Genomic DNA, 25,232 nt, shown 5'->3' on the forward strand with positions numbered 1-25,232 from the left:
TGCAGCAATTCTATATATAATGTAGTAACAGACACGTTCAAAACAATATGTAGTATGTACAATATTTACCGTATTTTTATCATTTTAATCAAGACTGATTTCTAAAAGCGCATTGTTTGCCGTTTCCATAGCAGTGCATTTCCGACTTCTGGCAACAGACGTGTGTTTGTGTTGTAAACTTGGCAGACTTGGTAACTGACAACAAAGACGACTATTTTTGGACAAATGAAGATTCACAACCTTATCTTTTCGAAGCAGAATACACGGGGGATGAAACCATGCTTAAAGAAGCCAGAACTAAGGAAGAGTGAGACGTTGGAACAGGCGGAAGACGGCAGAGTGAGGTCGGCGTGACTGCAAGCTGCAAAATGTGGAACTTGAAGCCACGCTATTTCAGTATGAAGGGAGTGCTTCCCCAAATAAACAGGAAAAAATGTCCCTGGCCAGCTGGATAAAACACAAAACTGTCCATTGAGTGAGCTACACTTTGATATTATTCTTGATACATGCAGCACATCACCGTGCAACTTAACTGCATTGCTGTCTAGCCAGCTGTGTAGAAACAAAACATTAAATGTTGACTAATACTTTACAGGTACTGCAATATGATTGCACCTACTCAGTGGCTTAGTGGTTGGAGCGTCCGCCCTGAGATCGGTAGGTTAAGAGTTCAAACCCCGGCCGAGTCATACCAAAGACTGTAAAAAAAATGGGACCCATTGCCTCCCTGCTTGGCACTCAGCATCAAGGGTTGGAATTGGGGGTTAAATCACCATAAATGATTCCCGGGCGCGGCACCGATGCTGCCCACTGCTCCCTTCACTTCCCAGGGGGTGATCAAGGGGATGGGTCAAATGCAGAGGACAACTTTACTTTTATCTGTTAATCTGTGTTTTTCCAAGATGGCGGCGCCTGGACGGGCTGCGCTCTCGAGGAGCTCCTGCTAAAGATGGAACATTTGGCAGAAATACCGGACAATTCCACAAACTTTATGGCTGGCTCACATCGTGGTCACTCCGTGATCACGTACGACCGCCAGACACTTCTGGATGTGGACATATCGGGCCGTTTTGGACTGATAGACACTTGCGTGCTAGACTTGCTAACTAGCATGGGAATACGTCGGCGGCTACATCCAGCGGCCTGTGAAGCAGGGGAGTCTAGTAGCAGCGGGGGCCGTCTACGGAGCAGACGCCAGCGGTGTGATCGGAAACGCGAATGCCGAGCGGGGCTAAAAACAAAGCAGAAGGCTAATCCCCACAGAACACCACTTTCCTCCATCCCGAAGACGGATTTAGATGGAAAATGCGAGACTACTGGTCTGGGTAAGGAGTCTGTTAAATTAGAACAAGTTTTTTCTGCTTTGAGTGTTTCAGAGTTGGACATGTGTTTTACTGAGGTGGCTAACTATGATGCGTGCAGTTTATCAAAGCAACAAACAAACAATCGGAAAATCCCCGTTACTGAGGAGGCTAACTATGATGCGTGCAGTTTATCAAAGCAACAAACAAACAATCGGAAAATCCCCGTTACTGAGGTGGCTAACCATGATGCGTGCAGTTTATCAAAGCAACAATCAAACAATCGGAAAATTCCTGTCGTATCAATTCCTAGATATGGTCGTAACTATACTAAATGCACTGGGCATAATAAACACAACATTATTAATATTGCTACTACGGATAATTTGATCAAAAACTCCCTAAAACAGCCCACTACCTATAATATAGGTTTTTTAAACATAAGATCATTGTCTCCTAAAACGTTGTTAGTTAATGATATTATCAGAGACAACAATCTTAACGTCATCGGTCTCAGCGAAACCTGGCTTAAACCAAACGACTTTTTTGCGCTAAATGAGGCATGTCCTCCTAACTTTACACATGCGCATATTGCCCGTCCGCTCAAAAGGGGTGGGGGGGTCACACTAATATACAACGAAAACTTTAACCTTAGTCCTAACATAAATAATAAATATAAATCGTTTGAGGTGCTTACTATGAGGTCTGTCACACCGCTGCCTCTACACCTGGCTGTTATCTACCGCCCCCCAGGGCCCTATTCGGACTTTATTAATGAATTCTCAGAGTTCGTTGCTGATCTAGTGACACACGCCGATAATATATTCATAATGGGGGACTTTAATATCCATATGAATACCCCATCGGACCCACCGTGCGTAGCGCTCCAGACTGTAATTGATAGCTGTGGTCTCACACAAATAATAAATGAACCCACGCATCGCAACGGTAATACGATAGACCTAGTGCTTGTCAGGGGCATCACCGTTTCAAAAGTTACGATACTCCCGTATACTAAAGTATTGTCCGATCATTACCTTATAAAATTCGAGGTTCAGACGCATGTTCGTCAAACTAATAATAATAATAACTGCTATAGCAGCCGCAACATTAATACAGCCACAACGACAACTCTTGCTGACCTACTGCCCTCGGTAATGGCACCATTCCCAAAGTATGTGGGCTCTATTGATAACCTCACTAACAACTTTAACGACGCCCTGCGCGAAACCATTGATAACATAGCACCGCTAAAGTTAAAAAAGGCTCCAAAAAAGCGCACCCCGTGGTTTACAGAAGAAACTAGAGCTCAGAAATTATTATGTAGAAAGCTGGAACGCAAATGGCGCACGACTAAACTTGAGGTGCACCATCAAGCATGGAGTGATGGTTTAATAACTTATAAACGCATGCTTACCTTAGCTAAAGCTAAATATTACTCAAATCTCATCCACCGTAATAAAAACAATCCTAAATTTTTGTTTAGTACGGTAGCATCGCTAACCCAACAAGGGACTCCTTCCAGTAGCTCAACCCACTCAGCTGATGACTTTATGCAATTCTTTAGTAAGAAAATTGAAGTCATTAGAAAGGAGATTAAAGACAATGCGTCCCAGCTACAACGGGGTTCTATTAACACTGACACGATTGTATATACGGCGGATACTGCCCTCCAAAATAGTTTCTCTCGTTTTGAGGAAATAACATTAGAGGAATTGTTACAACGTGTAAATGGAATAAAACAGACAACATGTTTACTTGACCCTCTTCCTGGGAAACTGATCAAGGAGCTCTTTGTATTATTAGGTCCATCAGTGCTAAATATTATAAACTTATCACTCTCCTCGGGCACTGTTCCCCTAGCATTCAAAAAAGCGGTTATTCATCCTCTTCTTAAAAGACCTAACCTCGATCCTGACCTCATGGTAAATTACCGACCGGTGTCTCACCTTCCCTTTATTTCAAAAATCCTTGAAAAAATTGTTGCGGAGCAGTTAAATGAACACTTAGCGTCTAACAATCTATGTGAAACCTTTCAATCCGGTTTCAGGGCAAATCACTCCACGGAGACAGCCCTCGCAAAAATGACTAACGATCTATTGCTAACGATGGATTCTGATGCGTCATCTATGTTGCTGCTCCTCGATCTTAGCGCTGCTTTCGATACCGTCGATCATAATATTTTATTAGAGCGTATCAAAACACGAATTGGTATGTCAGACTTAGCCCTGTCTTGGTTTAACTCTTATCTTACTGATAGGATGCAGTGTGTCTCCCATAACAATGTGACCTCGGACTACGTTAAGGTAACGTGTGGAGTTCCCCAGGGTTCGGTCCTTGGCCCTGCACTCTTCAGCATCTACATGCTGCCGCTAGGTGACATCATACGCAAATACGGTATTAGCTTTCACTGTTATGCTGATGACACCCAACTCTACATGCCCCTAAAGCTGACCAACACGCCGGATTGTAGTCAGCTGGAGGCGTGTCTTAATGAAATTAAACAATGGATGTCCGCTAACTTTTTGCAACTCAACGCCAAAAAAACGGAAATGCTGATTATCGGTCCTGCTAGACACCGAACTCTATTTAATAATACAACTCTAACATTTGACAACCAAACAATTAAACAAGGCCACATTGTAAAGAATCTGGGTATTATCTTCGACCCAACTCTCTCCTTTGAGGCACACATTAAAAGCGTTACTAAAACGGCCTTCTTTCATCTCCGTAACATCGCTAAAATTCGCTCCATTCTGTCCACTAAAGACGCTGAGATCATTATCCATGCGTTTGTTACGTCTCGCCTCGACTACTGTAACGTATTATTTTCGGGTCTCCCCATGTCTAGCATTAAAAGATTACAGTTGGTACAAAATGCGGCTGCTAGACTTTTGACAAGAACAAGAAAGTTTGATCACATTACGCCTGTACTGGCTCACCTGCACTGGCTTCCTGTGCACTTAAGATGTGACTTTAAGGTTTTACTACTTACGTATAAAATACTACACGGTCTAGCTCCATCTTATCTTGCCGATTGTATTGTACCATATGTCCCGGCAAGAAATCTGCGTTCAAAGGACTCCGGCTTATTAGTGATTCCCAAAGCCCAAAAAAAGTCTGCGGGCTATAGAGCATTTTCCGTTCGGGCTCCAGTACTCTGGAATACCCTCCCGGTAACAGTTCGCGATGCCACCTCAGTAGAAGCATTTAAGTCTCACCTTAAAACTCATTTGTATACTCTAGCCTTTAAATAGACTCCCTTTTTAGACCAGTTGATCTGCCGTTTCTTTTCTTTTTCTTCTATGTCCCACTCTCCCGTGTGGAGGGGGTCCGGTCCGATCCGGTGGCCATGTACTGCTCGCCTGTGTATCGGCTGGGGACATCTCTGCGCTGCTGGTCCGCCTACGCTTGGGATGGTTTCCTGCTGGCTCCGCTGTGAACGGGACTCTCGCTGCTGTGTCTTGGATCCTCTTTGGACTGGACTCTCGCGACTGTGTTGTATCCATTGTGGATTGAACTTTCACAGTATCCTGTTAGATCCGCTCGACATCCATTGCTTTCCTCCTCTCTAAAGTTCTCATAGTCATCATTGTCACCGACGTCCCACTGGGTCATTATTGTCACCAATGTCCCACTGGGTGTGAGTTTTCCTTGCCCTTATGTGGGCCTACCGAGGATGTCGTGGTGGTTTGTGCAGCCCTTTGAGACACTAGTGATTTAGGGCTATATAAGTAAACATTGATTGATTGATTGATTTCTAATCACATATACTGTATGGTTGCTATTTTTGAGTAAGGACAATCTGTGTGACACATACCGACAAAACAGTTGCTTCTCTTTTTCTCCAACACCTGGCTGATGTTGCGTACACTGCAGATGGAGAACTTATTGTTGTTTAGCTTGTCCCCTGACGTAGCTCTCGCGTACATGATGTAATTGCCCTTCTCTTTTTTGTCTTGGCTCTTGGACTCTCCAGGAGTGCACTCGGAACCGGAGTCGTGCTGTGCGTAAGGAAGAGAACAAGAAAATACAAATACAAAGTCAAAAGAAAGAAGGGAGTACAGGGTGGCCAACACTATTTTTGAGGCTTACTCACCGGCGATCCAAAGTTGTGTCCTACTTCATGCGCAAAGGTGATATGGGAGACTTTGGGAGGTACGTGGGAGGCATAGTTCTGCACAGTGATTATTCCCGTGTTGAGAGACTTCTTCTTCCCATCAGAGTACAACTTGCTTTTTTCACAAATCCCTCCAGAGCTCCCTAACAATCATAAGCACATTGTTTAACAACCCAACCTTAAGAGCACTCCTTTATTATATTAAAAGTAATTCTAATATCATTAAACAAGAAAGGTATTCAGTAAAATGATTGTAAATGACATGGAAAATAAAATATCACATTTTACCAGTGACCATTTTTTATATTTGACTGCAGTAACAACCTGAATCTCTTGCAGTCTCAAGCACTAATGAAATGTTTCATGCTTTTAAGCAATGTGGTATTTATTAGATAGATAGACAGCTAGACAGATAGATAGATAGACAGACAGAAAGATAGACGGATAGACAGATAGATAGATGGATGGATGGATGGATGGATAGATAGATAGATAGATAGATAGATAGATAGATAGATAGATAGATGGATAGATGGATAGATGGATAGTTGGATAGATGGATAGATAGATAGATAGATAGTACTTTATTGATTCCTTCAGGAGAGTTCCCTCAGGAAAATTAAAACTAGTTTGTCATTATATCCGCACTGGGATACACTAAGTGATTATTTTTCCACATCATTTAAGGTTACAAAACCACTATGTAACACATAATTCAAACATTGGTCATTTTTTTACAGATAATATTTATTGATTTATTCCATCGTGTCATACCTGAGGGGGCTCCCACCCAGGCTAAACCCAGCACGCCATCATCAAAGTCTCTGTCTGTGAAAACATAGGCCAAACAATAGTCGTCATGGTTCTGCTCAGAGTTCAGCTCCAAGAACTTCTCCACTCCGATGTTGCCAAAGCGAAAAGGGTTGGACTTGTCCCTCTCGTCACTGGTGGTGTTGATCTGTGTGTGGGGGAGAGGGAATAGTTAAAGGGTATGTTCAAACAAAAAACAGAGGAACCAAAATGACTCACCCTGATCCTTTTCACCATGAAGCTTATATTGCGAATCCCCAGGAAGTCTGTGCCCTGATAGATGGCGTTGATGGCTTTAACGTGGCTGGAAATCTAATGGGTGCGACATGCACAGCATTACATGAAAACGTTAGACAGTATGCACATACAATATACTATATAAATAAATATGCAACAATAAAGATTTTAACTATGATTATATTCCGAGTAATAATGATGATTATCACAATGATGCAGTGTTTAATTAAAAAAAAAAAAATCACACTTTCCTTAGAGATTTTCTTATTACAGTAATCAAATAATACTATAAGAATAGTGAAAACAATTATAAAAACAATCAGTATTATTAATAAGAAATAAATACATTTAATAATTGTATTATCAATGTAAGTGTCAGGCTTGTCCCTGACAGTTTGGTCTATGTCTTAGTTTTTCCTCTGCATTTGTCTTTATTTCCTGCCTTTAATTCCTATCAGCACTCTTATTTTGCTTCTGTTTCCTGTTTGTCTCCCTGAGTGCTGTGTCCCCTCAGCCTTGTTATATTGGCACCTGGCTACACCTGGCGTCAATCAGCCAGCCACTATTTAGACCTGTTTTCTCCTCCAGTCAGGGCTGGATTATTGTCGTGCCGTGTCGTGTCGATGTCACCACTACCTGTCTTGTCGCTTTGTCTGCTTCTGTTCACTCTGCTCATGCCATAGTTTCGTCGTGTCACAGTAAGTGTTTTTTTTTGTAGTTTACAGGTAGCCTTTGTGCTAGTTTCTGTTCATAGCCTAGTTTGTTATCCGCCTCGAGTGCACCTTTTGTTTGTACCCTTTTGTTTGTTCTTGTTTTAGTGTTTAGTTAAATCATGTTTACCTGCAAAATGCCTGCCCCCTTCTCTGAATCTTTGGGTTCGTCACCAACAAACTCTGACAGTAAGACTAAGCTTACCTTTATTGATCCCCCAGGGGAAAATGTTACTATTAAATTTCAGTGTTATTGTCATCAACTATGCCTATTTTGAATAATCTATTTTACGTTGTGCTAATAATAACTGGAATGCTCATAATTAGATCCAAAGGTATAGTGCTGTTATTTTAAAAGCTCCTGATGTTATGTTAGTGTTTTACAACTGCTTTATTAACTTAATGACCATAGTTCATTCAACACGGACAGTAAGAAGCAATTAAATGTTAAATTGTCACTGAATGACGCCTCTGACAGTAGTACTTGTTGCCGTTTGTTTACACTAAACTGACAACGTTAATTAGCGATTGTAAGAGAGACATTTATATTTAACGCCATAATAACTCAATTCTTCCTTCAGTAACTTACCACTAACAAAATTTACTCAGTTATTATCTCTTACCTTTACTTTGGCATTTAAAGCTGGGTGTTGATCCTGAAAATGCTGCACCCTATTGGACGTATTATACCCTTTAGCTGCAACTTTCTTTTGGTAGGTTTTGCAAATGGGTAAGCCATCGCATTCAATAACTTCCTGTTCTTCTTAAAGTACGTAAAATGTTCCCACACCAAATTCCAAATTCAGTTCAATTAATTTTAAGCTAATGTAGCACGCTAGCGTGTCTCTTGGTAAGTGCGAATAAGCATGTGCAATGCTGGTGTAACCAGGTTGTGCAGAAAATACAGTCCCTGCATAATTTCTCTTTGTAGCAAGCAAGGAAACTGACTATTTGCTGCATCCTTATGTATGAACACCAATAATAATACGTTAAAAGTTTGTTAATTGTATTTACCGTAAATAAGACAATTAAGTACCAGTTGGTTTTTTTTCTGAGGGCACTGTCAGGAAGTTTGTGACAACAGATTGGTTTGGTTGTTTCACTGTGTGCAGTCAGTTATTCCAAATAGAAAATTGCATAATCAATCGTTAAGAATGTGAGAAATTGATTGTTGAATTAAGTGAACTCCTAAACTACAAACAGCAGAAGTGCTATGGATCAACCCTAAACTAGTTTGTAGATTGAAGAAAGAAGAACATTGCATTGCTTATGGCCACTCTGTGAGAAATTGATTGTTGAATTGAGTGAACTCCTAAACTGCAAGCAGCAGAAGTGCTATGGATTAACCCTCAACTAGTTTGTAGTCTGAAGAAAGAAGAACATTGCATTGCCTATGGCCACTCCTCCATAAAGCATTACTGTGATCTATGCAATTCTAGCATTAAAGAGTTCAGAACATTCAGAGAGATTATCAAATTCCAATAAAAATCATGAAAAGTAACAGATTGATAACATTGTTAATTTCCCCCCATTTCCTCTGTCAATCACCGAAATTTAGTCAAAATCCACCCTTAATCCTCATTACTAAGTAAAAACCTCTTGAACCAGTTGCTTTAGCTCACTTTGTAAGGATTTGATTGCATACAATATGTGTGCAGAAGGGGTTTGCTGGAAATTACTGTATGTGAGTGAAAATACAATTTTCCGCACAGGAATAATGCAAAAAGAGTTGCTGCAATGATCAAACATTTCACATCTGCTCTTCCTACAAGGTGTGATGAAACGGTTCAAACAAAGAATACTTGACATGCTAATTAGCAAGCAAAGAGCAACTCTCATGAGCAGTGATGGTGTGTGTCAAGTCACAAAATCAACATTGTGTGTTTTGAGTGGCATTCATTTCACAAATCCCTTATAAGTTTGTGTCACCTGAGCAATGACAGCCTCTCTTGTCTTGTAGTGCATGTAAAATAGGTGATCAGTCTGAATGAAGAGCTGGCAAGTGTTTTTCTCAGCTTGGGCCATCCTCTTCTTCCTCTGCATCACAGCATGATTAATGCCAGTCTGATGTGCCTATTGTGCAAAGCAGGACATTTATTAAAATTAAACTATACTACTATGGAACATTTACAATCAAGCTGCTGATAATTAATAGATGAGTGATATTGTTAGGCTCAGGTTAAAAATAAAAAAAGGTTCTGAAGAAAAAGGAATCAAAGTTCAACGTGAGCATGCCATCTGCCGTAAATACAACAGGTACAAATTCACATCGCCTATTATGTTAGCACTATTACGCACCTCTATTGTCGAGGCGGCAGATCGGAGCTGTGGCCGCAAGGTAGTTGGTGCCTGTCGGGGCGGCAATCCTAAAACCCCTTGGTGGACACCAGCGGTGAGGGATGCCGTCAAGCTGAAGAAGGAGTCCTATCGGGTCCTTTTGGCTCATAGGACTCCGGAGGCAGTGGACAGGTACCGACAGGCCAAGCGGTGTGCAGCTTCAGCGGTCGCGGAGGCAAAAACTCGGACATGGGAGGAATTCGGGGAAGCCATGGAAAACGACTTCCGGACGGCTTCGAAGCGATTCTGGACCACCGTCCGCCGCCTCAGGAAGGGGAAGCAGTGCACTATCAACACCGCGTATGGTGCGGATAGTGTTCTGCTGACCTCAACTGCGGATGTTGTGGATAGGTGGAAGGAATACTTCGAAGACCTCCTCAATCCCACCAACACGTCTTCCTATGAGGAAGCAGTGCCTGGGGAATCTGTGGTGGACTCTCCTATTTCTGGGGCTGAGGTCGCTGAGGTAGTTAAAAAGCTCCTCGGTGGCAAGGCCCCAGGGGTGGATGAGATCCGCCCGGAGTTCCTTAAGGCTCTGGATGCTGTGGGGCTGTCTTGGTTGACAAGACTTTGCAGCATCGCGTGGACATCGGGGGCGGTACCTCTGGATTGGCAGACCGGGGTGGTGGTTCCTCTCTTTAAGAAGGGGGACCGGAGGGTGTGTTCCAACTATCGTGGGATCACACTCCTCAGCCTTCCCGGTAAGGTTTATTCAGGTGTACTGGAGAGGAGGCTACGTCGGATAGTCGAACCTCGGATTCAGGAGGAACAGTGTGGTTTTCGTCCTGGTCGTGGAACTGTGGACCAGCTCTATACTCTCGGCAGGGTTCTTGAGGGTGCATGGGAGTTTGCCCAACCAGTCTACATGTGCTTTGTGGACTTGGAGAAGGCATTCGACCGTGTCCCTCGGGAAGTCCTGTGGGGAGTGCTCAGAGAGTACGGGGTATCGGACTGTCTTATTGTGGCGGTCCGATCCCTGTACGATCAGTGCCAGAGCTTGGTCCGCATTGCCGGCAGTAAGTTGAACACATTTCCAGTGAGGGTTGGACTCCGCCAAGGCTGTCCTTTGTCACCGATTCTGTTCATAACTATTATGGACAGAATTTCTAGGCGCAGTCAAGGCGTTGAGGGGTTCCGGTTTGGTAACCGCAGGATTAGGTCTCTGCTTTTTGGTCCTGATGGCTTCATCTGACCGGGATCTTCAGCTCTCGCTGGATCAGTTCGCAGCCGAGTGTGAAGCGACCGGAATGAGAATCAGCACCTCCAAGTCCGAGTCCATGGTTCTCGCCCGGAAAAGGGTGGAATGCCATCTCCGGGTTGGGGAGGAGACCCTGCCCCAAGTGGAGGAGTTCAAGTACCTAGGAGTCTTGTTCACGAGTGAGGGAAGAGTGGATCGTGAGATCGACAGGCGGATCGGTGCGGCGTCTTCAGTAATGCGGACGTTGTACCGATCCGTTGTGGTGAAGAAGGAGCTGAGCCGGAGGGCAAAGCTCTCAATTTACCGGTCGATCTACGTTCCCATCCTCACCTATGGTCATGAGCTTTGGGTCATGACCGAAAGGATAAGATCACGGGTACAAGCGGCCGAAATGAGTTTCCTCCGCCGTGTGGCGGGGCTCTCCCTTAGAGATAGGGTGAGAAGACCCAGGACACGTTGGGAAGACTATGTCTCCCGGCTGGCCTGGGAACGCCTCGGGATCCCCCGGGAAGAGCTAGACGAAGTGGCTGGGGAGAGGGAAGTCTGGGTTTCCCTGCTTAGGCTGTTGCCCCCGCGACCCGACCTCGGATAAGCGGAAGATGATGGATGGATGGATGGATATACCGCTATTATTTGTTCATTTGATATGACTGATTTCTCATTTACGTAGATGAACTTGACAGAGACAAGATGTGACTGGATCCAAGGCAGGCAGCAAGTACGAGCTCTAGTTTACGTCTGTCTCCAGGCGCTAGCTTCTCCTTTCAACGGAGCAGGAGAAGAGTACACACGCAGGAAAGCCAAGCACTAAGAGTGTGGTCAAAAGTTTTCAAGAGGTAAATGTTCAAATTGTAGTCGAAGAAATGTTGTATGTTTTCCTGCAACCGCATTTTCACTCAGTCAGTTCCCTTACAGAGGTGAAACTAATAAAATTATAATATTGTGTAAAAGTCCATTCATGTGAGTAATTCAACTTAAAATGTAAAGACTAACATGTGATATAACCTCATGCAAAGTGAGATATGTCAAGTCTTTATTTCTGAAATTTTGATGATCCTAGCTCAATAGTTTTTGAAGACCCCACATTTTCTGTTTTTTTTTTTCATAAGCTGTAGCAATAATCATCGAAATGATTTCAAAAGAAGGGTTGGCATACCTTGAGTTGCATGTTACGTATATGATAATTTTACCCTAAATCTAAACAAAAATTTTAATATTTTGAGTTTAACCAGTATAGTTTTAGGGAGATGACAAAAGACTCTCAACAGTTTTGAAAATGTTGCCAATCACCCTATCCCCAGGTGCATGTATTTGGAGGTGGGAGGAACCCGGAGTACCAGGAGAGAACCCACGCAGTCATTGGGAGAACATACCAACTTACACACAGACATGGTAAATGGGTTATACATGTATAGCGCTTTTCTACCTTCAAGGTACTCAAAGCACTTTGACACTATTTCCACATTCACACACTGATGACAATCAAGATAAACGGTTCCCCAGTGTTCGCTCTTACAAAAACAATGTTGCTACAGCTTGGTTTTTATACAGGTTGTTGGCGGTTGGCAGTTCCCCTATCACTATAAACTAAACAAAATTAATGCCAATCTACCTTCTTGTTCTCTTTTTTCCCTCCCAAATGATAATCGATAAGAAAATCGATAAAGACCCGAATTGTTAAGCAGAATCGAAAGTGAGATTGGAACTGAAAAAATTTTAGTTCCCAACACTATAATCAACACATTTATGCCATATATGTCTAATAATAGGATATGGTCACGTAGCGATGGGTACCAAATTCTGTACTTTTGTAGGTACTACTGGGTACCAATTCATGTAAAATCAAACAATACCAATCGATGCCATAGTTGTACATGACTTAATGTCTAGTTGCAGACTCGGCGCTGGCTCTTGCACTCGGCGGGCAAACAGCCCTATTTCTGGCATGCCACCTCTAGGTAATGTTGCAATGCCAACAAAGCAAACATGCCTGACAGAAAGTACGAGAAAGTAAGGCTTCAAGTAAACCCTTATATTTCTTTACATTAGATATGCTACACGCTACTGGTTAGCTTTGGCGATTTAAAAGCTGAAAAATTTGGCAATCAAAAATACAACTAAGAAGCACGGTACAATTAACAGCTGACGTGTATTAAAAGTGCATTACTTACAAATACTTCATAGAGCTCATCAAAAGACAAGACTGGCACATTGAACTTAATGGCAAAAAATACTACCTTATTATGCCAACACATAGCAGACAAACTGAGATGAACGCATACTTGTAAATGAGAAGTGTAAGAAAACGAGCTATAACAACTGAACAGTTCAGTTATCATTATTAACTCAGTGTTTAATGTTTAAAAAACAAACAAAATGTTATTAGAATAGAATATAAAGTTCTTTACTGATCCTTGGGGGAAATTCAGCACCACAGTTAATCCACAATAGACAATAATATTTATAAATAATATAGAACATATATTATATATACGTAATATATAATATATGAATAGTATAAATATACTCTACATATATCCTACATTTAAGTGCAGTCAAGGAACATATGCATTATACAGTCTGATTACTTATTAATAAGTAAATTAATTTATTCTCACATCAAATCTGAAAGGTATCCTCTGTGTATTGTAATCAGACTGATTTAAAACATATTCACACTCATATACCAAAAATCCGCCACTTATAATAAACTGCTACCTTATATAGCTGCATGAGAGTCAAAATATCAGAAACAGCTCTCGGTGCAGTTTCACACTCCTACAAACTACAACAATAAGCAAATTATTCAATGAATACTGTTGCAACTGAGACTTAAAATGTGCCTTGTACTGAATTTCATTAGATTGTGCAAGTCATCAGTGATGTCGCCGGTCATTTCATGGCTCGTCAAGGTTATAAACATTAGCTTTATAGTAACACTGAGCTTTTATTGTAAGTGAGTCTGGCGAAGCTTTACCTTGGACGGCTCCTCTATAGCGGAGGCTTGATATCGCTTCATTCTCTGAAAGACTGTGCTATCAGCGCAGCCTCCCTCTGGGCCATACTTGTGTGGGTAGTCTGAGGAAAAAAGGCCGACACAACACTGTCAGGATTATGGAGACAAAGTTAGCAACATAACCCCTCTGAGTAACTCTTGTTTCGGATGCTATGCTATTCATGATCATTTAAGGGGTACGCTTACACGCCACTGAAGACTTCCTCCACCTCTGCGGTGTGAGTTTGTACTGTACTTCATTGATTTATTACTTTCTCTACATAAAAAGGTGTCCATGATGCTCACCATTCTAAACAACGCTATGCAGACAGTCTAAATGAGCTAGTAGCCTGAGGCCATGTACATATGAACCCGGAGAGTTTCAAAAATGCTTATGTGGGGTTAAAACAATCTCCATCCACACAAGTGTAGTTTCAAAACTGTCTATGAAACGCATACACTTGCTGTCATGCCCATTTTGTCCAATCAGAAGCCTGGAAAAAGCAGCCACAGCTGACTTGGTGGCATTAGACTTCTAGTATTATGTTTATTTTGATATACTAAACATAAAATGACATGTATATTATCTTTAAAACTAGCCTGAGCAATTGTATACAAAACAGCTGACTGTCATTAGCACTGGTGGGAGTGTCGCAAAGCCTATTTTTATGCGTTTTTTTGTAAACGTTGAGTGATAACTGAAGCCTATTTACATTCAAACACACAGTAAATCCGCTTATACTGTGTTTGAAGGCAGCAAGGTAGTGTTGTTGTGCTTTGAAAATTACAGCACACAGTCGTCATCAAAGGAGTACAAGTCTCCGTTTTTGCCGTGTACACACATACGCTGGGCGGAGAGTTTTGGAACTCTACACCTTGGCCAGCATTTGCAAAAGACTGCGTTTTAAAGACACAAGTATGTGTTTGAGTGTGGACAAGAGGCCTAAATGCAGAGATAAGTATGCGTTTAATAAGTATCTGTGTTCATGTGGACATGGCCTAAGAGTAAGATCATATTACTCAGATTATGTTACTCGGCTAATGCGCACTCTGGGTAACGCTGCTCCTCAGTGGAGTTTCACATCAGCCTGCCTACATCAACTAGGCTGGATTAACTTAACATTTCTGGATCAAACATAATATATGCATAGAGCAAATTACACTAAAGAAAAGTTTTAGGTTATTGAGATTTCGAAGTTGTCAGGAACTCACGTATGTCGTCTTCGTGGTACATGACGGAGTGGAAAGGCACGTCTTTACCCTCCAGGTATCTCTCAGCAGGCTCTACGTAGTAGTTGCCGTGGTAACTCTGAATGAAGCCCTCAAATTTACCTTCCACGATGGAGCCATGAGCCAAGGTACCTTTCTCTCCTGGGAAGACAAATTACTGTTATTAAAGACAGAGCAGTCATCAAAAGTCAGCAGTTGTTGTACATTCCTTGCAGCGGTGCTGTGGATAAAGCATTATTGTTTCTTCTCCAGTACACAATACGATCTCGGCAGTACTTGTGAGCAAGCAGTGCCATGCTGAGCAGAGTAGGTACTGTGCAGTGAGAAATATATTGATATAACAATTTTCTCACCGTAGATTTCTCCGGTGTAGATGTGAGAGGTATCATAGGTTGATTCTTCTCCCGAAACATCCACCTTCAAATCAGGGGTGAACAAGGTAGCATCTCTCTTCATGCGTAGATTAAAATGCCTGAAATAAACAAAAAAGGGTGAAAATGCTAAAAAGTATGGATGTGCCAATCGATCGGACACCCATCACTATCGTTCCCCGGCTGACAAACTAGCAGCTAATTGTGTATTTCCATACACAGTGTTACTTAATACTAATCACCTACAATGCGGAAAATTAACTACATTTCTCAGTATCTTAAGTGTTATCATCAAGTATCCTTGTCAACGGGGGACGAGGCTAAATATGTTACACACTGAGTGAGAGAAAGCCAGGAGCAGGCATTTAATAGATAAATAACCACAAAAAACAAGTGCTTAGTAAATATTAAGTCGAGATGGAACCTTGTTACAGCAGAACATAAATAGTTATTAACAGGAAATGCACAAGTATTTTTAATAATTGTCTAGAAAGAGAATAATATCACACCTGTTGTCAGCACTGGCACAGTCAGTAGATAACACATAAGAGGAGGGCGTATTGATCCATAAACTGGTGCTGTCAATACAGAGCGAAGTCTGATATGATCAACAATAGAGTAATTAGGTCGATATTTTCATTTTCTGAAAAATCATTTTTGTGTTGTTTTTGTTAATGTTTCCAGATTAAAAGAGAATAATTCCCAGGGCACAAGAGGACTATGAGGGCAAAACCAAAAGGATTTAAATGAGTAATAGATAGTAGTGTTTGCTTAGTTAGTACTATTGACTTTGTTTTGCTCAAACAATTGTATGAAATACAAGACTATAAGTAACAGGTTTAAATATTGTGTTACTTGTATAATTGTCGAAAGCATTAACCATAAATAAATCAAAACTTTTATGATACAATAGACACATGCTTCTTATTGCAATGTATAACCATTTTGGCATTTAATACAATAGTGAACATACTAGACAACTTCTCTTTCAGTACTATATAAGCAAATGGGTTACAAAGTCTTCTTATTTGGCTGCTCACATATGCTGTAACATATTGTGTCATTTCCCATTGTGTTAATTTGTCAAAATTATGAGGGACAAGTGGTAGAAAATGGATGGACGGATGATTTATCTACCAGTTCGTTTAATGTTAATATGTGGTTACTTTCTGTTGTAACATAGTTCTATCGACACTTCTTTTAAAATGGAATAAGGAATTTTTCTTCTGTTGTATGGATGCCGTACATAGGTTTTGAGTGGCACTAAAAATGTGGGTATTAATCCAATCAATACCAGTTAAGGATTATATGTTGTTCATAACTAAAGTTCTCCTGTGTCCAGGGACGTATTTCCTGAGTTCATAAAGAATATAAAAAAACAACAAATGTTGTAATATTAAAACTAGACAATCACATCATCGACAACCTACGGCTCTTGAACTTGGTGTCGTTAGACTCAATATTTGTATAGATCCACTAATTTGTTACATACAGGAACGCTTGCGAGCTGGTAGCAGTTAGCTATTGCATCATCCTATGATATGGAATGAAGCTTGTTTAGTTATTCCTTGTCCTGCAGGGATGATTATTGTAAAATACGCAGTTTATTTGTCACCGTGGAGCCGAATATTTGTGATTTAGAAGTAGCTAAAACACTGTGGAGAGACGTTGGCCACTTGCTAGCTATTAGCTAGCTAGCTATGTTTTTAAGCACCCCTCAGTATTTACCTTTGTCGTTATTTTAAAGCCAAAATATGACCATTCTCCCTCTGCGGCCTCCATGCTATTTCCACTTGTGGTCTGCGCGTGTGTTGACTCGCGACATGTGTCTCGCGCACCATTAGGGCCATGAAAAAGTACCGGTATTTTTCAAAGGCTGTATAGTACCTTTTCCAATCTATTAGTACCGTGTTACTTTATTAGTACCGGTATACCATACAACACTACATGGGATTGTAATCAGCAGCATAAAATCCTGATCAGAGCATCCTTAATAAACAGTACAACTGGCATATTTTTAAAATGATGATCAAAAATGTTTGAAATTCTTCAGGGATGATTGCTCGTGGAATTCAGCCTCACTAAGAAAGGAGGTAGACAACATTTATACATGCAGCCTGCGAGAGGAATATCAATAATGCAAACGATAGGGTGAAAGCAAGAACATGGTTTAACTATTGCAGATGGAAGAGTGTATTTAGTTTTAAAAAATACATTGCCATCAAAGACTAAACATCGGGCCTTTTCAAATGTTTTTCTGTTTGCAAGATGGGATTCATTGGGTAAATTAACAGGAAGTTGAGGAAAAACGTGCTTGCCCCTGTTCTCACAATAAAGCAATGTAATGCAGTTTCAAACTTGACAGGTACAAAGACACATCTTGTTTGTAGGCCCACTATTAATTGTGTGTCCTCACACTGCTCGGTTATTATTATTTCTAAATTAGGCGGTTCTGATAAACCGAGTCCTTTGCAATGATATATTGCATATTCTACGCATATTTAGGCATGTTTCAGTGAGGCTCATGCAGAGTGTAACCTGTGCAGCAAAGTGAATGTTCACAGGGATAACTGTGTATGTTGCTTTGTTGGTAAGAATTCAAAGGAGGAAAGAAGTTGACACATCTTTGCTTTTCAAGGAAACAGACGTCTTCCTTCCGTGTTCCTTCCTCATATCATTGTCCTGCCTAGCGGAGTCTGAGGTTGGCAACAGCAGGCTCTGCTCAACGCAAGATGATAAACAGTGACTGCCAAGCACTGAGCCAGATGGTCATGGAGAGGGTGAAGACGGTACAAAACACCTTTTCAGTATACTACATTTAAAACTATATGATTTAATAAAAAGAGGTTCTTACCCTTTTGTTGATTATATATTTTAATGAGTCTCATCAAAATACATTTCAATGCTTAACACTATAGCGCTGAAAGTGTGACATGCAACATGGGTCTTAATGCATCGGAAAGGCATCTTTATGTTGGGTTCAATGCAAGACTCTGTCCTAAAGTTGTTTTTTTTCTTTATTGTGGCATCAATAACTGCCAAAATGATTTTCATGATTGCTTCAGGGAAAAAAAAGATTTGGTGAGATTTGCCTCATTGCTTGTATAACTTGTATTTTCGGAAGTGAAAACCAGTGGTGGTCAATCAAGCCAAAATGGCTGTTGACAGTAAGAAGTGCACAAACTGAGTACAAAAGAGGCTTAAATCTTCCTGCAAAAAGTAGATACGAGCAAAAAAATCTAACTATTCAATGGAATACAGCCCTTTACTTTATCAAAGAAAGATTTGCCGAGTGATAATCAAGGATTATACGACTGTCGTGTTCCCAGATGCCAAACTATTGTGCTGAAGATGCCATTCAACACGAAAAAACCAATACTTGTTTGTGTGTGGCTGGGTCAAGGAAATTGGTATCAAGATTCTCTCAGATCAATATGCATTGTTAATGCTCGGGTAAGGTTGCATTTCATGATTTAACTTCGCATTTAACTAAGCCATGTTTGTTGCAGTTGTTGTGTGGCGTTTACGAGTGTACATGTTTTTGTCTGTCTTTATAGATGTCAACACTGTGTATGTGCTGAAAGCTTCAATAATGATTGCTGCCTTTGGTAAAAGTGTACATTTTTTTCACATTTGCTTTCTTTTTATTTCGAAACACTCAGAGCAAACATGTTTAAGGAATGCAAATAATATCAAGCTAATACCTAACTGGGAAATAATAAACTTTAAATGTCAAACAAACAAACCTTTAACGAAATGATTACTGCAGACTTGTGCATTCTTTGACTCTGCTCCCTTGCTCTGGAGTGTGAGCTGCATGCTGAATTACACTCTAAAAAAATGTTTTTCCTTTTCGCGAATAGAACAATTCCTACAGCCGAAAACAACACAAGCATACGACTTTTTTTCTTCGAGAAATGCTAAATGACGCCTAGTACCCATTGAGCACGGAGCTAGCTTGACCACCACGCATATTTAAAAGGCGGGGACGTAAGCCAACTTGACGTCAGTAAAGTCCAAGTAATTTATCAGCTGTATAAAATGACAAACCTCCATTTGTACGCCATCACCTGGTACGTTAGTGTGTTCATGGCGATGTTTGTTAACTTTGTTGCTCAGACAGCAATTTGTTTATTTTATTTTAAATTGGGGTATGTCTATTCTTAATAGGGAAAGATGTTGATCTCTTTTGTGTTCATGTTAGCATTTAGGCTAGCGCCAGTCAGTCAGTGAATTTATGAAAGCGCGGTTATTTATCACGGCTTTTTGATCATTTTAATACAAAACGGTAATACTAACCATCGCAAGTTTTAACCCAGATATCACAAATATCGTTTATTAATACATACATCATTATCCCTACTTTATTTGCATGTCGCAACCTGCTAACACAAAATAACTACTCTTAGAAACACAGCACCTTGCTCACATAGATACTCACACTGCTCTTCTGGCTTCTACCGACAGGCAAGATAGTGAGCTGATGCTGAGAAATCGCAAAGTTAATTCTGGATTACAAATCATCCCTTGCACCCGTATAGTAGTAGGTTGTGACGATAAATTCAATTTAGTCGGAAGCATCACTAGAAAGAAGCTTGTTTCATCTCAGCATTTGTGAGGATTGAGGGTTATTCTGAATTGATCATCTAAACAGGGAACAAAAGTATTGCGCTGAAAAGGTACACTAGTCGGCATCCCAGTGAAAACAGACATTGTAAGTGACGGTTTTATTATGTTCCTATTTTGCATTTCGAGTCTAGCACTTAGCACTAGAAGCCTGCCATGATTAGTGGTGGTGGTAGTTGTTGGAATTACTGATCGCTGCTATGTGCTCTGTGAAATCAATGTGTGTGAAAGAAGTTTCTCTAAAGCTTAATGGTTAAGGTATAGAAAATGTTTCTAGATGTTTCTGGGGTCTTTTACAGGGTTTTATACACGGAATAGATCGTATCCCATTACCTGCATTGTAAGCCGCCTCTTGTTAGCAGTTTTTCCACTATTTAGAATGCATAGAAAAGAAAAATATGTGTGTTCTTGTCTCACATATGGGTTGTGGATTACAGGCACAATTTAAAAACAAATGCAGTTTCCCTTTAAAGGGGAACTGCACTTTTTTTTAACCAATTATGCCTGTTGTTCACAATCATTATGTAAGACATAACGACAAATGTATTTTTCAAAATGCATTCTAAATAATAAATAAATTTAAATAAAAGCCTGTTTACAGGGGAGCCAATGGAAACTCCACTATTGCGCCTATACAATCCGGTAAATAACCATTTAAAAAGCCGTAACAATGCTCAATTTACATTTAAGGGCTGGAAGAGTCGCACCAATATCCAATGAAAACTTTAAACTTAGACCTAACCTAAATAATATATATAATATAACTTGAGATGCTTACTATGGAGGTCTGTCATACCACTACCTCACCATCTGGCTGTTATCTATTGCCCCCTGGGCCATATTCTGGCTTTGTCAGTGAATTTTCAGAGTTTGTTGCTGATCTAGTGGCACACGCAGATAATATAATTATAATGGCGGATTTTAATTTTTATCTAGTCTGCACTTGTCTGTGTTATTATTATTAATATTATTGGCTTTTATAAAGTTTGCACTTCTGTATTATTACCAGAGGTGGGTAGAGTAGCCAGAAATTGTACTTAAGTAAGAGTACTGTTACTTTAGAGATTTATTACTCAAGTAAAAGTAAGGAGTAGTCACCCAAGTATTTAGTTGAGTAAAAGTAAAAAGTATGTTGTGAAAAAACTACTCAAGTACTGAGTAACTGATGAGTAACCTGTTCGTTTAATGATTACGGCAGCAAATAATGCACAAAAACATAAAAATAGCAATGAGCAAATTCAGAGCAAGGAATATCTCTTAAGCAACTAAAACAATAATATATATTAAATAATAATATAGGGCTTCACGGTGGGAGAGAGGTTAGTGCATCTGCCTCACAATACGAAGTTCCTGCAGTCCTGGGTTCAAATCCAGGCTCGGGATCTTTCTGTGTGGAGTTTGCATGTTCTCCCCGTGAATGCGTGGGTTCCCTCCGGGTACTCTGGCTTCCTCCCACTTCCAAAGACATGCACCTGGGGATAGGTTGATTGGCAACACTAAATTGGCCCTAGTGTGTGAATGTGAGTGTGAATGTGGTCTGTCTATCTGTGTTGGCCCTGCGATGAGGTGGCGACTTGTCCAGGGTGTACCCCGCCTTCCGCCCGATTGTAGCTGAGATAGGCGCCAGCGCCCCCCGCGACCCCAAAAAAAGGAATAAGCGGTAGAAAATGGATGGATGGAAATAATAATATATTTGGGATGCAACTCAGTATTCTTCCTCCAAACACGACGAGTTGAGTTTATACCAAAAAGTTCTATTTTGGTTTCATCTGACCATATGACATTCTCCCAATCCTCTGCTGTATCATCCATGTATCCATTTAGGTATAAACTCAACTCGTCGTGTTTGGAGGAAGAAGAATACTGAGTTGCATCCCAAGAACACCATATCTACTGTGAAGCATGGGGGTGGAAACATCATGCTCTGGGGCTGTTTTTTCTGCTAAGGGGACAGGACGATTGATCCGTGTTAAGGAAAGAATGAATGGGGCCATGTATCATGAGATTTTGAGCCAAAACCTCCTTCCATCAGTGAGAGCTTTGAATGGTTGACCAAATACTTATTTTCCACCATAATTTAAAAATAAATTCTTTAAAATTCCTACAATGTGAATTTCTGGATCTTTTTTTCACATTTCTGTCTCTCACAGTTAAAGTGTACCTATGATGAAAATTACAGACCTCTGTCATCATTTTAAATGGGAGAACTTGCACAATTGGTGGCTGACTAAATACTTTTTTGCCCCACTGTACATATATATATATTAGAGTTGCGCGGTTTGCGGTCACAACCGCAAAGTCCACGGATAAACCGCGGGACGGGCGGGTGACATGACGAAAAAATAAATTTTAAATAGATTCCGGCGGGTGGCAGTGGAACCAGTTCGGAAATATATATACATAGTTAAATGTTATATTGAAGAGGTTCATTTAGCCTACTGACGTGTTTTTATAAATGGTTGATTTATATAGGCTAGTAAGGTAAAGTGTTGTACCTGACAACACTTGATGGTACAATCCATATAACACGTCACAGACAACGTGACACCTCTGTTGAAGGCTGCAGAAACAAGGTAGCCAAAACTTGTTAGGTACAACACTTTACTTTACTAGCCCATATAAATCAACCATCTATAAATGGTTAAATGTTATTACCCACATACAAAAAACGAGCAGTACTCTTTCAAACAGTATGAGGGCATACTTTTATTTTGAAGTGTCTCGTTTGGTCTGTCAAGGGATGTAACGAAGCTACTTCCGGGTGTGAGTACACATTTTTCAGATGCAATGAGAAGGGAAAAAGACAGCAACTGATCGTAACAAAGACTAAAAAGTGTCAAAATGGACTTTAAGAGTTTGGACTATAAGAGCCAGAAGATCACAATTTCCTCCTAAAAGAAGCATGCAGGCCAACGAGGTATTTGTTTGTCATTTGTTTGTATTTTACTTGGTAAAATGTTTGATCCACATGCTGTGCATGTTATTATTTTTACGTTTGTAACTTGCTTTATTTATTACACTTTTCACAGTGAATTTGAAGGGAAGCCTTCAAATAAATCAATTCAAGAAAGCCATTGTGTCTGTGCTATTTGGAGGGAGTTACACTTTCTAACCTCACTAATGCCATTGCATTGTCTATATTATATATATATAACAACAGGCGGGTGGCGGGCGGTTGTGGTTTTGATAAAATGTTGGTTCGGATGGATGGCAGGTGGATGACGACTTTTGTGATGTGGTTGCGGATGAAATAATTGCCTATCCCGCATCTCATATATATATATATATATATATATATATATATATATATACATATAAATATACACACACATACATACATACAGTGTATACAAACCCCGTTTCCATATGAGTTGGGAAATAGTGTAAGATGTAAATATAAACGGAATACAATGATTTGCAAATCATTTTTAACCCATATTCAGTTGAATATGCTACAAAGACAACATATTTGATGTTCAAACTGATAAACATTTTTTTTTTGCAAATAATCATTAACTTTAGAATTTGGTGCCAGCAACATGTGACAAAGAAGTTGGGAAAGGTGGCAATAAATACTGATAAAGTTGAAAAATTCTCATCAAACACTTATTTGGAACATCCCACAGGTGTGCAGGCTAATTGGGAACAGGCGGGTGCCATGATTGGGTATAAAAGCAGCTTCGACGAAATGCTAAGTAATTCACAAACAAGGATGGAGTGAGGGTCACCAATTTGTAAGCAAATTGTCGAACAGTTTTAGAACAACATTTCTCAACGAGCTATTGCAAGGAATTTAGGGATTTTACCATCTACGATCCGTAAAATCATCAAAAGGTTCAGAGAATCTGGAGAAATCACTGCACGTAAGCGATAATATTATTGACCATTGATCCTTCAGGCGGCACTGCATCAAAAACAGACATCAGTGTAGGGCTGGGCGATATATCGATATATACGATGTATCGCAGGTTTGTCTCTGTGCGATATAGAAAATGACTATATCATAATATTCGATTATATGTTCTCACACCGTTGCTTTAAGCTGCGTGCATTACATTACTGCCGTTTGTCACTCCTCGTCTGTCCTTCTCACAGAGACGTAAAATAAGCCAACCTTCTTACATGCGTCACATACTGTCGCGCGTCTACGTCATATGCTCTCGATATGACCAGAGGCAGGTCGAGTTGCATTTAGCTGCGACCATTACATAACAGACGTTTCTCACTCTTCCTCGTCTCTCATTTTGACAGAGACTGAAAACAAGCCCGCCTTCTTACATACGTCACATACTCTCACGAGTCTAGCGTCATAGCTCTCGCCGATCAGAGAGGTAGCAGCATGGTTAACTTTAGCTGAGTCAGGTCGAGCGAGTGGAGCTTGTGACAATACAAGAGAGAGATGGTGTGAAACTTATCACAAATGGAGGAAAAACAATAAATGCCCAACATAAAGAGCAGGGGGTCCATCATCTGGCGGTGGTTTGGCTCCAAGTGGGAAGATATTCAGCAGACAACAGTAATATGCTGTTCAATGTATATACTATGATGATTAACCTGTGATAACCTGTGTGATTATTCTGATAATATATATTTGTACCATGAATTGATTAACGTGGACCCCTATTTAAACATGTTGAAAAACTTATTCGGGTGTTACCATTTAGTAGTCAATTGTACGGAATATGTACTGTACTGTGCAATCTACTAATAAAAGTATCAATCAATCAATGCAAAGTATGCAGCAGAAGTGTTACTACAAAAAGGTAGCAACACTATTAATTTGTTCTTTCATTTAAAAAGTAACCCGTGAGAGAATGAAGAGTATTTATTAAATACAGTTTTGGTCAATTGACTTAGTTGTGATTTCTCTTTTTGCATGAAAGTTTAAAATGAGCATATATTATGCAGTATGAAGAAGAATGTTTTAATGTAGATACATAGAATCATCATATTGCTGTGATTATATGTATCAAGTGTTCATTCAAGGCCAAGGCAAAATATCGTAATATATATCGTATATCGCAATATGGCATAAAAATATCGCAATATCAATAAAAGCCAATATCGCCCAGCCCCACATCAGTGTAAAGGATATCACCACATGGGCTCAGGAACACTTCATAAAACCACTGTCAGTAACTACAGTTGGTTGCCACATCCGTAAGTGCAAGTTAAAACTCTACTATGCGAAGCAAAACCCATTTATCAACAACACGAAGGAACGCCGCTGGCTTTGCTGGGCCCGAGCTCATCTAAGATGGACTGATGCAAAGTGGAAAGGTGTTCTGTGGTCTGAC

At 40.4% G+C, this 25,232-nt stretch overlaps 1 protein-coding gene and 1 long non-coding RNA gene across 2 annotated transcripts in view; one reads left to right on the forward strand and one right to left on the reverse strand.

Annotated features, from left to right (window-relative positions):
* The window catches only part of LOC133563268 (disintegrin and metalloproteinase domain-containing protein 10-like), a 56,076-nt gene that overhangs the window by 11,972 nt on the left and 18,872 nt on the right, over positions 1–25,232 (reverse strand). Inside the window, exons 3-10 of the mRNA XM_061917296.1 lie at positions 15,292–15,410; positions 14,921–15,079; positions 13,691–13,791; positions 9,108–9,251; positions 6,451–6,543; positions 6,196–6,379; positions 5,401–5,564; positions 5,122–5,305 (exon numbers count right to left, since the gene is read on the reverse strand). Of these exons, the coding sequence (XP_061773280.1) occupies positions 5,122–5,305; positions 5,401–5,564; positions 6,196–6,379; positions 6,451–6,543; positions 9,108–9,251; positions 13,691–13,791; positions 14,921–15,079; positions 15,292–15,410 (1,148 nt within the window). The remainder of the gene's footprint in view (positions 1–5,121; positions 5,306–5,400; positions 5,565–6,195; positions 6,380–6,450; positions 6,544–9,107; positions 9,252–13,690; positions 13,792–14,920; positions 15,080–15,291; positions 15,411–25,232) is intronic.
* On the forward strand, positions 11,390–18,092 carry LOC133563269 (uncharacterized). The gene is made up of 3 exons (XR_009809024.1): positions 11,390–11,549; positions 12,015–12,105; positions 17,948–18,092. It is a non-coding gene; the product is annotated as an uncharacterized LOC133563269 (long non-coding RNA).

The sequence above is a fragment of the Nerophis ophidion genome, linkage group LG12, assembly GCF_033978795.1.
Source record: "Nerophis ophidion isolate RoL-2023_Sa linkage group LG12, RoL_Noph_v1.0, whole genome shotgun sequence".
In the NCBI taxonomy this organism is placed as follows: domain Eukaryota; kingdom Metazoa; phylum Chordata; class Actinopteri; order Syngnathiformes; family Syngnathidae; genus Nerophis; species Nerophis ophidion.